This window comes from Rhineura floridana, chromosome 4 (assembly GCF_030035675.1).
Source record: "Rhineura floridana isolate rRhiFlo1 chromosome 4, rRhiFlo1.hap2, whole genome shotgun sequence".
Lineage (NCBI taxonomy): Eukaryota > Metazoa > Chordata > Lepidosauria > Squamata > Rhineuridae > Rhineura > Rhineura floridana.
The window spans coordinates 190,324,715-190,340,557 of NC_084483.1; the positions used below are offsets into that span (position 1 = coordinate 190,324,715).

The 15,843-nt window shown below is 43.9% G+C and overlaps 1 protein-coding gene across 3 annotated transcripts in view; it reads left to right on the forward strand.

The window, feature by feature from the left end:
• Nucleotides 1–531: 531 nt before the first annotated feature.
• MSH2 (mutS homolog 2) overlaps nt 532–15,843 on the forward strand; it is a 105,396-nt gene continuing 90,084 nt past the window's right edge. For 2 of the 3 annotated variants that reach the window (XM_061625640.1, XM_061625641.1), the window contains exons 1-3: nt 532–875; nt 8,144–8,298; nt 9,091–9,369. In XM_061625640.1, the coding sequence (XP_061481624.1) occupies nt 626–875; nt 8,144–8,298; nt 9,091–9,369 (684 nt within the window). In that variant the 5' untranslated portion in view covers nt 532–625. Of the gene's footprint in view, nt 876–4,545; nt 4,618–8,143; nt 8,299–9,090; nt 9,370–15,843 lie in introns of those variants that run through there. The other variant, XM_061625642.1, reaches the window with a different exon arrangement.

The window sequence follows — 15,843 nt, forward strand, 5'->3', positions numbered from 1 at the left end:
CCTTCATGATAGTCATACCACATCCTCACAACCACAGCCACTCTTCTGCTTTCTTGCTCTCCACCATCACACTCCTCAGTCCTTCCCATGTGTGCCTAGATGTCCCTAGAAACCATTACTCACCTCGTTTCACTCGGCCAATCAGCAGGAAAGGGCAAGGAAGCATTTTAGAAGATTCTTCTCAATGGCTAACACACTCCCCTTTCATGCTGATTGGCTCGTAGGGACCCTGGTGTCAAAAAAGTAAGCCAGGACCCTGGACGACTACATCCCTGTATAGGAATAAAGGTTCCGTAAGGAACGATCCCCAGTGAACTCAGCTGGGCTTACTTCCGAGCAAACATGCAACAGGCTCACACTGAAAGAACATATCTGAGAACCTTAGTCCAGCGTCGCTTAAAGGCAAAGCAGAACCAAAACACGAGCTGCCGCCGCCATTTCCTGATCATGCGCAGAGCGGGGCCTGCAACAGCGCCCCCTCCCGGCGTCCACTCGTTGCCATGACATCGGGCAGCGCGGGGCGGGGCCTCATTTCGCTCAGAAAGCGGCGCGAGAAGCACGTGATTGCTACGGCAGCCGAGACGGCGCAGCGGAAGCGCTGTTGTGGTTGGCGGGAGATTTCGCCATGGCGGCCGATTTCAGCATGGTGCTCCCTATGGACCCTGCGGCTTCTTCCTCGCGTGAAGGCTGCTGGCCCGAGGGCGCCGGCGCCGAAAGCGGCTTCGTGCGCGCGGTGCTGGCGCTGCCGGCCAAGCCGGAGACCACCGTGCGCTTCTTCGAGCGCGGCGATTATTACACCGTGCACGGCGTGGACGCGATGCTGGTAGCGGCCGAGCTCTTCAAAACGCGGGCGGTCATCCGGATGCTGGGTGCAGGTAGGGCGCTTCCCCTTCTCCCGGGGGAGACTTCAGGTTACTGGAGCTCTCTGTGTTGGGTTTTCTCTTCTAGGTTGGGGGAGTGCTGTTGCTCAGTGGTTCGAGCACCTGCTTTGCATGCAGAAAGGGCCCAGATCCAATCCCTGGGCATCTCCAGGTAGGGCTGGGTTAGTGTCTCTTGAGTTAAATAGGACTTATTCCTAAGTGTGTATAGGATTTGGTAATAGTAATTACAGGTGGATTTGGAGGAGAGCTGTGTGCATACCATGGACTGTGAAAAAGACAAATAATTGGGTGTTAGAACAAATTAAAACAGAACTATAACTAGAAGCTGAAATGGTGAAACTGAGGTTACCATGCTTTGGCCACATAATGAGAAGACATTATTCACTAGAAAAGACAATAATGCTGGGAAAAACAGGAGTAGAAAAAGAGGAAGGCCAAACAAGAACTGGATTGATTCCGTAAAGGAAGCCGCAGACCTGAACTTACAAGATCTGAACAGGGTGGTTCACAACAGATGCTAAAGCAAATGTGGTGTAGTGGTTAAGGTGCAGGGCTACGACCTGGGAGACCAGGGTTCAAACACAACACTATGGATGAGAACATGAATGATAAGACTGTCAGTGGCTACTATCCATGATGGCTGTGCTCTGCCTCCATAGTGGGAGGCAGTATGCTTCCAAATATCAGTTGCTGGAAACTTCAGAAGGGGAGAGTGGTCTTGCAGTCAGGTCCTGCTTGTGGTCTTCTCATGGGCATCTGGTTGGCCACTCTGAGAACAAAATGGCGGACTAGATGGGCCACTGGCCTGATCCAGCAGGGCTGTTCTTATGTTCTTGTTTTCCAGGTGGAAAATGTGTTTACTATGCATATAAGGTGGTTGGCATCATATACTCTGAGTATTTTTTCAAAGGGATCCCTAGAGTGTGGTGTAATGGTTAGAGCAGTGGTATCCAACTTTTTTTCATACCTGCCCAAACTGTGGCAAATGTATTAACATTTTTGTCACAAAATAAAAGTAGATGGTAGAAAAATACACACTGTTTTGAATTATGTATTGATAGAATTAATGGGAATCCTGACATATCTTTTCATTAACTATTGCAGGGAAATTGGGCATAAAATCAATTAGACTACAGGCGGGCCCCGCTTATACTGCGGGTTCTGTTCCGGACCCCCGCTGTAAAGCGGAAATCGCCGTAAAGCGGAACCCCATTCATTATAATGGGCTGCATCGTGCAAAAACGTTGCAAAAGAGCAAAAAATACCTTTAAAATTGAAAATGAAAGCCGCCGCATCAGCAGAACGCCGTAAAGTGGAGCCCTACTGTATAATCTCAGCCTTTCCCAACCAGTGTGCCTCCAGATGTTGTTGGACCACAACTCCCATCAGCCTCAGCCAGCATTGCTAATGGTTAGGAAAGATGGGAACTGTAGTCCAGCAACATCTGGAGGCAGACTGGTTGGGAAAGACTACTATATCTCAACTCCACCTCCAAATTTTGGTCCAGCATCTGTGACCTATATATGTAATGTTAGAAGGCAATGGCCATGTGTGGACTCTGCCCACAGTGCAAGTGCATTTTGCAGCACATAGGAACACGGACAAATCTTTTGTTGTTTAGGGAAGAGGGTGGAAGCTTTTTTTAACTGGTTTATATATAAAATAATTTTATTAAAATTTGTATTAAAAATAGGTGGTAGATGTAAAGCACCAATTTGCCACAGGTCAATCACTCTTTCATTACATGTGGTGAATAGCAATTTTGTTGGACACTGAGGGCTGGACCTGGGCCAATTCCCATTCAGCTGCGAAACTCACTGGGTGACCTTGGGCCAGTCACTGTCTATCAGCCTAAACTACCTCACAGGATTGTTATGAGGATAAAACGGAGAGGGAAGAACCGTGTACACCACTTTGAGATTCTTGAAGGAAAGATGGCATATATTTGTAATAAATAATAATAATGCAACAGTGCTGTTGAAAGCACTGTGGTGTACTCATACATTTTTGTCTTGGTTGTGTACAATTAATTCTAATTTCTTCATGTCCCATTGCAAAAAACTTTCTGCTCCTTTAAGTAAGTATGCTCCTGTTTTTTCTGCAAATAACTTTGGGCCATAAATATGTGGAATTCTGAATGCATTTGGTGACTTCTGTCCCTTCATCAGGCCATACAGTGACAGCTTTAAACAAAATTAATTAGGTATTGTATACTAAACAGTAACTTACCATTAGCCAATAAACACCCCAGCCTGATTTTTTCATTACTGGGTTTTGTGCATCTGCACATGTAACCACAAGAAGATGAAAATATATTTTCTACAAACATCGATAACGAGTAGCTTTCAAACATAGCTAATAAGCCATAGTTAGGCTGCTGGGCTGGGTTCACACATAATCCATAATAAACCATGGCTTAGTGTTATGTGTGAACCAGGCCATTGTCTTCTAAAGCTCTGGGCTTTCTCTTTTCCTTTGCTTCAGTCTTTTCTTACTTAGACTTTTTTGGGAAGTTTTGTCCTTTGAAGTCAAATGTAACTGTGTTGGAATTCTTTGGCAACTGTGTATGTTGCAGTGTATGTTGGCAACTGCAATGTGTATTTTGAAATTGTTGCACTGTGGGCACTGTTCACTCTCAGTTCAACAACAGTTCACTCGCACCAGGTCCTGGGCACCACTTTAGATTAAGTCCAGGGTGCTATGGCACAGTCATTTAGGGTAACTAGAATTTTACTACCTTGTCTTGACTGACACATGTATGAGCCCATTCTGTGAGGGTTATGGGAGCCACCCATTACTATAGTACTTCTTCCTCTGGATGCCTCCTTGATTTCATGCCTCATCTCAGAGTCACCCTAGGCATTTTGTTCAGGGGGACAGTAGCACGTCCCCAGTACTAAATTACTCTTGGGTCCTGGTATCACCACCCAGAGTGATTCTGTGGCAGAGTCTGCCCCTGTTGGGATTTCTAGCTTGTTGGACTCAATGCCCTCTTTGACATACAGAGTGGCACCACCGCCACCTCACCCTTCCCTGTAACTTCTATAGAGTCTGTGTCCCGAGATAACAGTTCCTGATGGTTCTTTCCTTTCCACCAGGTTTCTCTTATTCCTGCTATATCTATGCTCTTTTCTGACGCCAAGTATGCCAGCTTGCCCATCTTGGCTCGGAGGTGTCTAGTGTTAAGCATATAAACGTGTATACACAGTGTCTCTCTTCAGATGTCTTTGATGTGTATGTTTTATAAGCATCTTGTCATGAAATCGCAACATTGGTTCAAACTGGTTTAAAATGAACTATGTAAAATGGCTCAGATGCAGAGAATTGTGGGGATTTCATCATGGGAGGAGATGGGCCTCTGTGTGAGTGGAAAACTTTATGTCTTGTTTCTTATCTGCAACTAATTAGGAGGCCTGAAGAGCAGCACCTGGTTATCTCTGTTATCTGGTGAGAGCCTGGTACTCAAGGCCATGCGGGCCTGAGAAGGTTTGAGATCAGGAAGGGAGGGGGGCTGCCAAGGCGCGAAAAGTGAAGAAGCTTCGGGAATATTACTTCATCAGAAAGCCCCCTGATTGGCTGTATCATTATGAACTGTTGCTGGGGTTTTTTCCTTAAGTATAGGGGATGAGACCCATAGCCTTTGTTCCCCTGGATGCCATGTGGGGTTCCACTGCCTTTTACTATCCTGATGATGCCTCTCTGAGGAGAGATGAGATTTGCAACAACTACCTCTTCAGTAAGTAGAATAGGCTAGTTAGTTTGTTATTTTTCTGTTGTGTCTGAACTCTCTTATGTTTTACCCAAACCCCTGGTTGGGTGTGGTTTTGAGGAATTGTTTTGCTGCTGTTAACTGTGTACTTATATTTTATTAATAAAGCTACGTCTTATTACTTTGTCTGTTCATTGAGTGAGACCAATTTGGTTCTGAATCCAGCACCTTGACCACTGACCACAACTACGAAAAGTGTGTGTTTTGGCTTTACCAGAGGCTTCTGGACAAGGAGTGCCTGTTTGGCTCTTGTCTTTAGGAATCTTTGGTTTACCTATATCTGGGCTCTGGGTTTCCCCTAACTCAGAGTGGAACCAGTTGAAGGGGTGGTGGCAGCCTATCGTCTACCTTGCAGGGTTGGTGTTGGTTTGCACAGCCTTGGCAAGGGGGATATTGGGTTTCAGATCAATTGCCCAGGGTGGGGAATTGGGTCTGAAGCATGTACTTGACCCCGTGGGGGTGCAAGGGCATGACGCATCTAAATAAGGATTATATTTCAGAATACCAGTTGCTGGCTAATAACAGTGGAAGAGTGCTGCTGTGCGTATGCCTTGATAGGTATCTGGATCATCAGAAGGACGCTGGATTAGATAGGCCTTTGGTCTGAGTCAGCAAGGCAGCTGAGATAAGGCATCTTTTTCCATTCCTAAGTTCTCCCCAAATACTTTGAATTTGTTTTTAAAAAACTGCTCTATTTTGGTTGACTTCTGGCTGGTTTGCAATCACATAAACCAGCCACTAAAACTGTAATAAAACAGTAGAAGGCATATTCCAGTTGACCCAGCTTCACCAGTCCAGCAATGCAGCAATGAGCATCTGAACAAGTCTAGTTCCATATCAAACTACTACTGTTTATCAAACCTCTGCTAAAGAGAGAACTTAACCTTTTCCTTTTGTCCAGTTGCCAACCCTGCTTGGGCTGCAATCCAGTACATGCCTACTCAGAAGTAAGCTGCATTGAGTTCAATGAGACTTACTTCCAGGTAAGTATGTATTGGATTGAAGACTTAATTTATTATTTATTATTTGATTTATATCCCGCCCTTCCTCCCAGCAGATGTTGGAGAATTTTTTCTCCATTGAGACCTTTTGTTGGAGGTCCTTAAAAAAATATTTGAGAAATAGAGCTTGGTATCGTCAGCATACTGCTGACACCTCACCCCAAATCTCTTGATGACCACTCCCAAGGACTTTATATAGATGTTAAACAGCATGGGGGACAAGATGGTACCCTGCGGCACCCCACAGCACAACTGCCAGGGGGCCGAAAGACAGTCACCCAGTGCTGTTCTCTGAGATTGTCCTTGGAGATAGGATCGGAACCACTGTAAAACATTCCCTCCAATACCTGTCTCACCAAGTCGGCCCGGAAGGATACCATGGTGAATGGTATCAAAAGCCACTGAGAGATCAAGTAAGAATAACAGGGTCGCACTCCCCCTGTCCTTCTCCCGATAAAGGTCATCCATCAGGGCAACCAAGGCCGATTCAGTCCCATAACTGGAATACAAATGTTGCATGTTCCCTTTAAGGGATATTTGGGGAAATATCCCATGTACCTGTTTTACCATGATGTAACTTCCTAATGGGTGGGGTTACTTACCTGACTTCCTCCTCCTTTGTCCTGGGGGATTTTTGAATATTCTCCATTGCTGATCTTCCTACCTTTGAGAGAGGCCGCATAGCATGATGCTGTCTGCTAAGAGCATCAATACAAACACCAAGATGGACTGAGACTTCTATATTTTCTTTCATCTAAGCTACAGCCTATGTTTCTAACATGTGAAGAGGTCGTGAGTAAATGTTTTATCTTTTACCTAAGAAGATTGTGTCTGTTGTTATTTATATAGAGAAAGGTGGGCCTGGTTTACATTCTCATTCTGCTGCTTGTATTTTTATATCTCTGCTAAGAAATAGGACCAACCAAATTAGTTCCTATATCTCTCTGGTATTTTTAGAATACCGAACAATAATCAGGCCTGAACCCAGACTGGGATGGGTCAAGATAATCTGTTTCAACTAAGAGTACTTGCAAGTGCTGTGCCACAACCCTCTCAATCACCTTCCCTAAAAAGGGGGTATTTGCAACCGGTCGGTAGTTGTCACAAACCAATGGGTCCAGGGTGGGCTTTTTGAGGAGTGTTGGATCACTGCCTCTTTCAAGGCAGCTGGAACCACTCCCTCCCACAATGATGCATTGACCACACCCTGGATCCACTCGGTCAAACACCCTCCGCAAGCTTTAATAAACCAAGAAGAGCAAGGGTTGAGAGGACATGTTGCTGGCCACATCATCGCAAGCACCTTGTGTACATCAGGCCGCATCAACTGAAACCGTTCCCAAGCAGTTGCAGCAGACGTTGCACTGGACACCTCATTGGGGACTACAGTCGATGTGGAGGGGGCATCAAGACTGCTATGGAGGCGAGCAATTTTACCCTCAAAGTGTCTTGCAAACAATTCACAGTGGGCCTCCGAAGGGTCTAAAACTCCATTTCCTGGAGTTGATGTCAACAGACCCCTGACAATACGGAAAAGCACAAATTAGAGTGATTAGAAACTTCTAGTGTTTTGCTAAGAGTTCAAATGATGCCAGCGACTTTATAAAAAATAAGGTATAGAATGATGCTTTACATAGATAAAATCTAAGGTGTCAAAATCAAGCTCAAGACAGCAAATGTCTGTTCATACTTTTATCAGTGGAATCAAGACATAATGTGCTGCAGTGGGTAGAAGACCAGAGCAAGAGATTCCCCACATGGTCATGAAGCTCATTGGGAGACCTTATGCTAGGCTCTTTCTGTGCTTAACCTACAAAACAGATATAAAAACCATGTACACACTGCTATGCTCTTTGGAGGAAAAATGGATGTAACTAATATATGTGTGTGTGAAGGGGGGGAATAGACTTAACTTGGGCGGCAGCTCTGTGTATACTTGCCTGAGAGTCATCCTTATTGAACATGCTGGGACTCTCTTCTAAATGAATATGCTTAAGATGGGGCTATAAGATTATTCATTAACTTGTTTCCATCAGTGATTCAAATAATGAACTGAACTGTTACTTGTTTTGATTACTTTTTCTCTGATTCAGTAGTTACTGTATCTGAGCATTTTGAAGACAAATTGACTGTTGGAAGTATTTTAAAATGCTCAACTTGCTGATCCAAATTCCACTCTTGATTCTGTATGGAACCAGTATTGTCTATATGCAATAGGACAGGCATACTTCCTGTGAATTCTTGTTTGTCTATTGCTCTGCCATGTTTACTTTCTAGGCCAATTAATCTTTTTGAAAATGGCTTGCCACAGCAAGTGTAGGTACTATCATCACAGTAATCTACCCCAATTTAAACACATTTGTTTTCAACAGGAGCCATTTGTGCACCTGTTTAACCTTCCCATCAAAATCGATGTGCTTCACGTGATTGGATCATTCCTTCTGTTTGTAGTATGTCAGCCACCTGACTTATGCTGCTTTTTCATCCCTTAGGAACACGGAAGCTAGAGAGTGTTGCGCTTAGCAAGACGAACTTCGAATCTTATTTGAGGGATCTGCTTTTGGTTCGTCAGTACAGAGCTGAGGTATACAAGAATAAGGCAGGAAATAAATCCACCAAGGAGGGCGAGTGGTATTTGGCCTATAAGGTACGTCTTCATGTCATGATAAATCATTGGAGTGAATAAAATATGAACTGCTGTGATTGCAGATCTGTGCATGCTTTCCATGTAACATAGTGGGTGGTATTCAATGCTAGTCCTACTCTGAGTAGACTCATTGAAGTTAATAAACATGACTAACTCGGGATCATTAATTTCAGTGGGTTTACTCTAAGACTTGAATACAATCGTTAGGCTTTATGAATCATTCAGATGCGTGTTCCAGTACCTCTCTGCCATCCATTAGGATGATGGATTCTATTCTTTAGCAATTGGAGGTGCCTCACAGGGCTAGGCAAACAAATGTTTTCAGGAGTCAGCATCAGTTTTCAAGGCAATAGTCCTATTGAAGGCTGAGTGGTTATTTTGGATGTATAAAAGGTTAGGATCTTAACGAGGTGGTACACCTGTGTCTGCAGGGCTATATGTGTGTGTGGGCTCACATGTTTAAATTGTCCTCTATACAAAAAACGTTCTGTGTATATACAAAACTAGCTGGTTTTCCTGAGTGTGGCTGATCCCTGTTTGCAGCTTTTAAATGTTTTTAATTACTTGTTTTTAACTGTGTTTATTGATAATTTTAATGTTTCTTGGAAACAGCTTAGAGGTTTTGTTACAATCAAGTGGTATATGAATTTTGTTAAATAAAATATATTGTAATATGTAAAACAACATGGCTTAAGTGAAGAAACTGTTGTGACAGTTTGTTACGTGTGTATTTTAAGTTCGCTTTGTTAATCAAAACTAGATCTCAACCTATGATTTCTCTTTCTCAAATAGGGCTCACCAGGGAACCTTTCCCAGTTTGAGGACATTCTCTTTGGTAACCACAATATGTCATCTACTGTTGGTGTTGTGGGCATTAGGCTGTCCTCAGCTGATGGGCAAAAAGTTGTCGGAGTTGGGTTTGTGGATTCTTTAGTGAGGAAGCTGGAAGTGTGTGAGTTTCCAGATAATGACCAGTTTTCAAACCTTGAATCCCTGCTGGTTCAGATGGGACCCAAAGAATGTCTGCTACCTGTGGGAGAGGCTACTGGGGATATGGACAAACTGAGACAGGTAAGCCATGGACATTTTGTCCTCTCTACAGTCTGTGGGCTGTAGACTTTACATAAACTTAAAATTGGGAGAGAGCAACTCTGATTGAATAATACTTTTGAACAGGCCTGCAAGCTTTAATTGGCTTAAGCAGCAATTGGCTCATTTTAGTTGAGTTACTGGGGTGGAGGAGGTGGTTGATACTGCTACTTCCAGTTGCTGCCTTCTGTCCCAGGCCCATAAGTTTTGCTGGGCAAGTACTCTTATTGTGACTGCTCTCAAATGTCATGCTCAAACTATGGTATGACCCTTGGGGTCATACACTCCTCCCTTCATCCACACAGATTCCCTCTTTTGCTTCCTGGGACGCGTTATGTTTGGATCAGGCTAGCTGTGGTTCCTGCCAGGTGTCTACAAATATCAGCTGGGCTTACCAGCCAAGCCTTGGTCTCTCCTTCTGCCAGTTCCACCTCCCACCCCTCTTACGTTGGTTGAGGGCTTCCAGAAGTGGCCAGGGTTCTGGCTTCAAGTTTATCTTAATTTGTTCTGCAGATGCAGAGAACCGAAGGAAAAAATAGGAGTCTTTTTTCCCCCTGCTTTTTTTTTAACCTTCTTTAAACTGCTGCGCTAGTGACCACACTCCACGTCTTTCCCAAGCCTGGCAAGCACAGAAAGCTTGGGAGAGAGGTGGTAAGAACATACGGACAGCCTGCTGGGTAAGACTGAAGGCCCATCTAGTCCACCTTCCTGTTCTCACAGTGGCTATCCAGATGCCTATGGGAAGCCTGCAAGCGCAACAACGTTTTCCCCACCTGCAATTCCCAGCAACTGGTATTCAGAAGCAGCGACAATGCAGGTAGAACATCGCTCTTGGGCTGGTATCCATTGATAGCCTCGATGTGGTTGGGTCTGGTCTGACTTGTGTGGAAGCACGCTGAAGGTTGGGAAATGGCTGGAGAAGTTCCTGCACTTCTTTACTCAGATACAGCTGGAGGGACAGGGGCAACAAATCCCCAGACTCTTCAAGGCCCTTTATGCTAGCTGGAGGAAAAGGTGGCCCTCTTCACTCACAGGAAACATGGCTGTCTCACTCTGTTTCTTGCCCTCTGGCAAGCGTGAAGCGTTCAAGGGAGGAGAGGGGTCTTGCCTGACACATAGAGGCATGCAGTAGGAGAGAAATCCTGCTTTTTCTTCTTGCATAGCAGTCGGAGGCATGCAGGCATGTAAGAACTGCAGATCATTGTGACCTGCCCTGGGATCTACTGGTGAAGAGCAGGAAATAAATTTGATGATGATACAACAAGACACTATAGCAGACATGGGGAACCTTCAGCCCTCCAGATGTTGCTGAAGTGTGTTTCCCAGCAGCCTTCAGCAAGCATGGCTAATGACTGGGGTGATAGGAGCCGTAGTTCAGCAACATCTGGAGGGCCCAAGGTTCTCCACACCAGCAGTATAGTTACTGAGGATCAGGAAGTGAGGCAGGAAATTGAAGTGCCTGAAGAAAAAGGAGGAGGAAGTGCACTTGAGGAAGCCCAAGGCACATTCCCAAGAGCCGGGCTGTGGTTTGGCTGAGATGCTTGAGGCTGGCCTATGTGGAGGTTCCTCTTTCTCTCAGATCTTGCATGACATTTGGGTCAATGTGGTAGTAGACAGGAGTTCATGAAGAATCAGTAGGGTAGCAGTTCTTATGCTTCCATGAAGGGTCTGCGGTGTTGAGATGATATTGATTGTTATTCATCTGCTGCCAAAACTTCCTGTGCCTGTTATGGTGGGGGTGGTTGTTTTTTGTTTTTATGGTATAATACATTTATTTATGTGTTTAACAATTAATAATAATAAATTCAGGCCCTCTTGACCAGATTTTGCCATCAGATTGTTGGTTCCCTCCAAATGATAGCTTCGTCATCTATTTTTATATACAGTATATAACACAATTTGAAACCAACTTTCAAGATAAGAATTGATGGCAAAGTTATGCTCCTGAGGCTGCTTACAATATAATAAGATTACAGAAAAATAGCATTGAGAATACTGAAATAACAGCAGCAATAAAATCAGATAAAATAATCAGGTAAAAAATACCAGCAAATAACCACCAAGTACATATTTGCCTCCCTTTTTATTCCTTGTTGTTTATTAATTTGGTGTGCTTATGTGCTTATAACCCATCCTTTATGTGGTAGTTCCAGGACAGAAATATACAGAACATTAAAACAATAATTAACAATATTTTTAAAAACCTGTATATATAAAACAAAAAACAGTGCCTAAACCCTTCATTAACATTCTCTGTGGAAGCAGGTAAACAAATAATTCAAACAGTACAGCTTCAAACATTAGCCTCCCTCCTCCCAAAGACCTCATCAAAGCTGTGGATCCTCCCATTGATGAAATGGCAATAATGTTGGTGCATGATGCACATCAGAAGGAAAGTCATTCCATAGGTGTGGGGCTGCCACAGGGAAGACCCTCTCACACATGCTCACCCCCCAATGACATGAGAATTATCAAATTACCAATGATTGGTGATCAGTCTGGATCAGCCTTTCCCAACTAGTGGGCCTCCAGATGTTGTTGGAGCACAACTCCCATCAGCCTCAGCCAGCATTGCCAATGGTCAGGAAAGATGGGAATTGTGGTCCAACAACATCTGGAGGCACACTGGTTGGGAAAGGCTGGTCTAGGGTGTGGGACCTTTGCAGGGAGGTGTCTAATAACAACAACAATCTTTATTTACAGTCAACCGACCACCAATACAGAGCATAGTATTAAATATTAAAAAATAAAACTGCTCGATAGCAGAAACTGTAACAAGCAGAGAACAGTCCAATTAAGTTAATTGCCATTCACGATCTTACAGGGTCTGGTTAAAATGGCCAGATTCAAGAATTTTGCCACTTGCACAGTGATTGCCTTATCAGAACCCTGGAGTAGAACAGTCAGAAGAGATTCAAGGGGGCGGCCTGGGAAGGACTGCGTAATTGGGTGTGTTAGATCTTTTCTGGCCCCTTCATAGTATCTACAATTGAACAGAACATGTAAGATAGACTCCACTTCGTTGTTATCGCAGGGACAGTATCTGTTGTTGCTTGGGATTTTGTTATATCTACTCTCCAAGAGTTTAGAAGGTAAAGCACTGAATCGGGCCAATGAGAATGCCCTCCTATACTTGGGAACGGATAACCAGCAATAGATAGGGCATGCCATCCTTACAAGGAAGACCTGATAGGCCCAATGACTGGGGGGAGCAGGGACCAGGGGCAGCTGCCGAGAGCTCTTGGGTGTCAATGTCCACTAGCCTCTGTTTAACAATCGCCTTGGCGCTTCCAAGCTCCATAGAGAGCAAGTCGGAGGGAGAGAGGCTTACTGCCATAACTTTTTTCACTACCACCTTTGTCCAAAATGGCTCAACAGAGTCTCTCATTACCAGGGATGTAAAAGGGCTGTGGGTGCATACAAGGGAGCAGCGAAGCCAATATTGGATAACACCAATCCAAGCTGAGCATTTCAGAGAGTTGAGGCCAACCTTCCAATTGAGGGTAGATCCAGAGACACATCTTGGGACACCAAAGGTGGACCTAAGGAAAAATGATTGAATTCCTTCAAGTGAACCCTTGAAGTATGGAAACCAGATTGGTGTCCCGTAAAGAATTGAAGGGACAATCTTGGTTCTGAAAACATGGATGGCAGCTGGCAAGAATTTCCCGCCCTTTATATAAAAGAAGCTGGTCAATGCGCCCATGTTTTTCTCGGCTTTGGCCTTGACATATTTTTCTTGGGTTCTCTAGCTTACTGCTTCGTGGAACCAGATACTGAGGTATTTATAGGAGTCGACCTTGTCAATTCTGTCGTTCCCTATAAACCAAGGGTATCTAACCTTCCTCTTAGAAAATACTACTACTTTGGTTTTGGAATAGTTAATTGTGAGAAAGTTTTCTTTACAGTATTCCACGAAGCCACTCAATAATCTCTTAAGACCCAGCCGAGTTTGGGAAATTAAAACTGCATCATCTGCATACAGCAGGATAAATACCTTTATATACGCAATCTTAGGTGGATGGGATTGAGTTGTCCCCAATACAGAGGGGAGATCAGTTAAATAAGGTAGGGGCAAGGACACACCCTTGTCTTACACCACTTGAGGAGGTGATCTCCTTGGAAAAGTGACCTCGATTACTGCAACGTACCTGAACAGAGGTGTTTTGATACAGATTGCAGATCAGGAACAGTAACCTTTTCTCAATGGAGAGCTGTTCCAGTTTACTCCACAGACGGTCACAAGAGATGGAATCAGAGGCAGATTTTAGGTCTATAAATGCTGTGAAAAGTTTACCTCCTCTTGGTTTAGACTGAGTGTTTATGCACTAGGTGGGCCAGTACTAAACAGTGGTCAAGGGTAGAGCATCCAGCTTTAAATCCTATCTGCTCTCCCACCAAGATGTAATTGTCACTTATCCACGTTTTCAGTTTAAGGCCTAGAAAGTTGGCGTACACCTTTCCTACTATTGATAATAAACTGATGGGTCGGTAGTTACTTGGATTATCTTTAGGTCCTTTCTTATAGATAGGAACAATAAAAGCTTTCAGCCAGGCTATGGGAATTATGCCAGATTTATTTATTAAAGTAAAAAGGGAGGCCAACAATGGGACCCACCAACTGATGTTGCTTTTCAGCAACTCGGAGGGGATGCCATCTGCTCCAGAAGCCTTACCTGGCTTTAGCTGGAGTAATAGTTCCTTGATAATATTAGTATCAACAGGAGGCCAGTCGGGGGTATCAGAGTGCAAATAAGGCAAAGGATTAGAATTAGATATATTTGGATTGTGAAAAACTGCATGAAAATAGTCTTCCCAGGCATTTGCTGGGATATGACAATGATTTCCGTTGATGTCACTTAGAGCACCAGAAACAAGCTTCCAAAAGGATTTAGAGCTACGAGTGACAGATGCTGCAATTAGCATTTGCCATGAGTCTCTGATTGCCTCACTTTTTTCCCAATATAAAAGCTTCTTGTATTCTTTCCTTAATGCATAATAAGAATGCGGGAGTTGGCGTTCATTATTTGCACGGTAAAAGCAGTAAGCAGAGTAAATTCTTTTCCTAAGATTAACACATTCCCTATCAAACCACTTATTTGTTCTGTCTGTCAGTTGTTTTGTAGTGCCAGTTGAAGTTTGGAGAGTGAAATACATATTCTGCATCACCTCCTCAAAAGCCACTATACCCTTCTTTGGAGAGCTATCTACTGTTATTTGTTCTAAAGCATTTATTATATGAGGAAGATGAACAAAGGTATTGAAGGCCTGCCCTGCTTTATTAGACCATATGATCTTTTTTGAGCTGACCATGATGGGTGAGCTGGAAGGTAAATGATGTGGCATATTTAGCTCTAGCAAGCCTGGTATAGCAAGAGATAATTCCAACGGCAGATGGTCGCTGTCGGAGCAATCTGCTACTCTAAAATTATAGCCCAGAGTTTTCAGGAACTTATGGATAAGAATATAATCAACCACACTCGATCCCCTAGAAGAAACATAAGTGAACTCCCCCCAATCATCACCAGCACTAGAGCCATTTAGAATGCACAAATCAGTTTTTGAAGCTCACTGAAGCAAGCCTACCCCTGCAGGATTTAGAAAGGTATCTTTTGAGTGACATAATCTGGCCTTAAGTTGGTCCTTACTTACAGAAGGATGGACACCTGAGGTGGAAACCTCCACCAGATAGGTTCCGGTTCTTGCATTAAAATCTCCTGCGATGATAGGGAATGCATAAGAAAATTTGACCGTCCAGTGTGCATAGTAACATTTGGCTTTGATCCAATTTAGCATAGCATCCACCCTACGGGCCACTGGGGGAAATAGACATTGAGTAAAAGCAGGGTCAGCTGAGCGGTTCTCAACTCCAAAATCAATGCCAACAGAGAGGAATCACAATTAGGGAGCTCAATTATCTTGGCATCAAGAGAAGAGGAGACCAAGATATATAGTCCCTGACTGGCCCTCAGGGCTGTGGAGTCGGTACGCCAAACCTTCGACTCAGACTCCTCTATTTTTCTACTGTCTGACTCCGACTCCACCCAAAATTGCTTCCAACTCCACAGCCCTGGAAAGGGCTGTAAATGTCTTTTTAAATTGGAAGCTCTCATAGGAGCATTTTTATCGCTGCGTGAATATGCGCTGATCTTGGCATCGCAGCATTTGTCTTCATCTGAGTCCTGTGTCATACACTGACACACAAAATGTTTTCCATCTTGAGTTATGGTGAAAGGCTCAATTACAGCTGACTTCATGGGAAGCTTCTTTGACATTTTGAATTTATATTTTAAAAAATTTGTCAATCAAAATTTATTTTGAAGTCGGAGTCGGTACATTTCTTCTGACTCCACCCAAAATTGCTTCTGACTCCACAACTCCGACTCCACAGCCCTGCTGGCCCTACCCTTACCCTTGTTGGAGAGTGCTGGCATACAAAAGGTCACAAACACATTG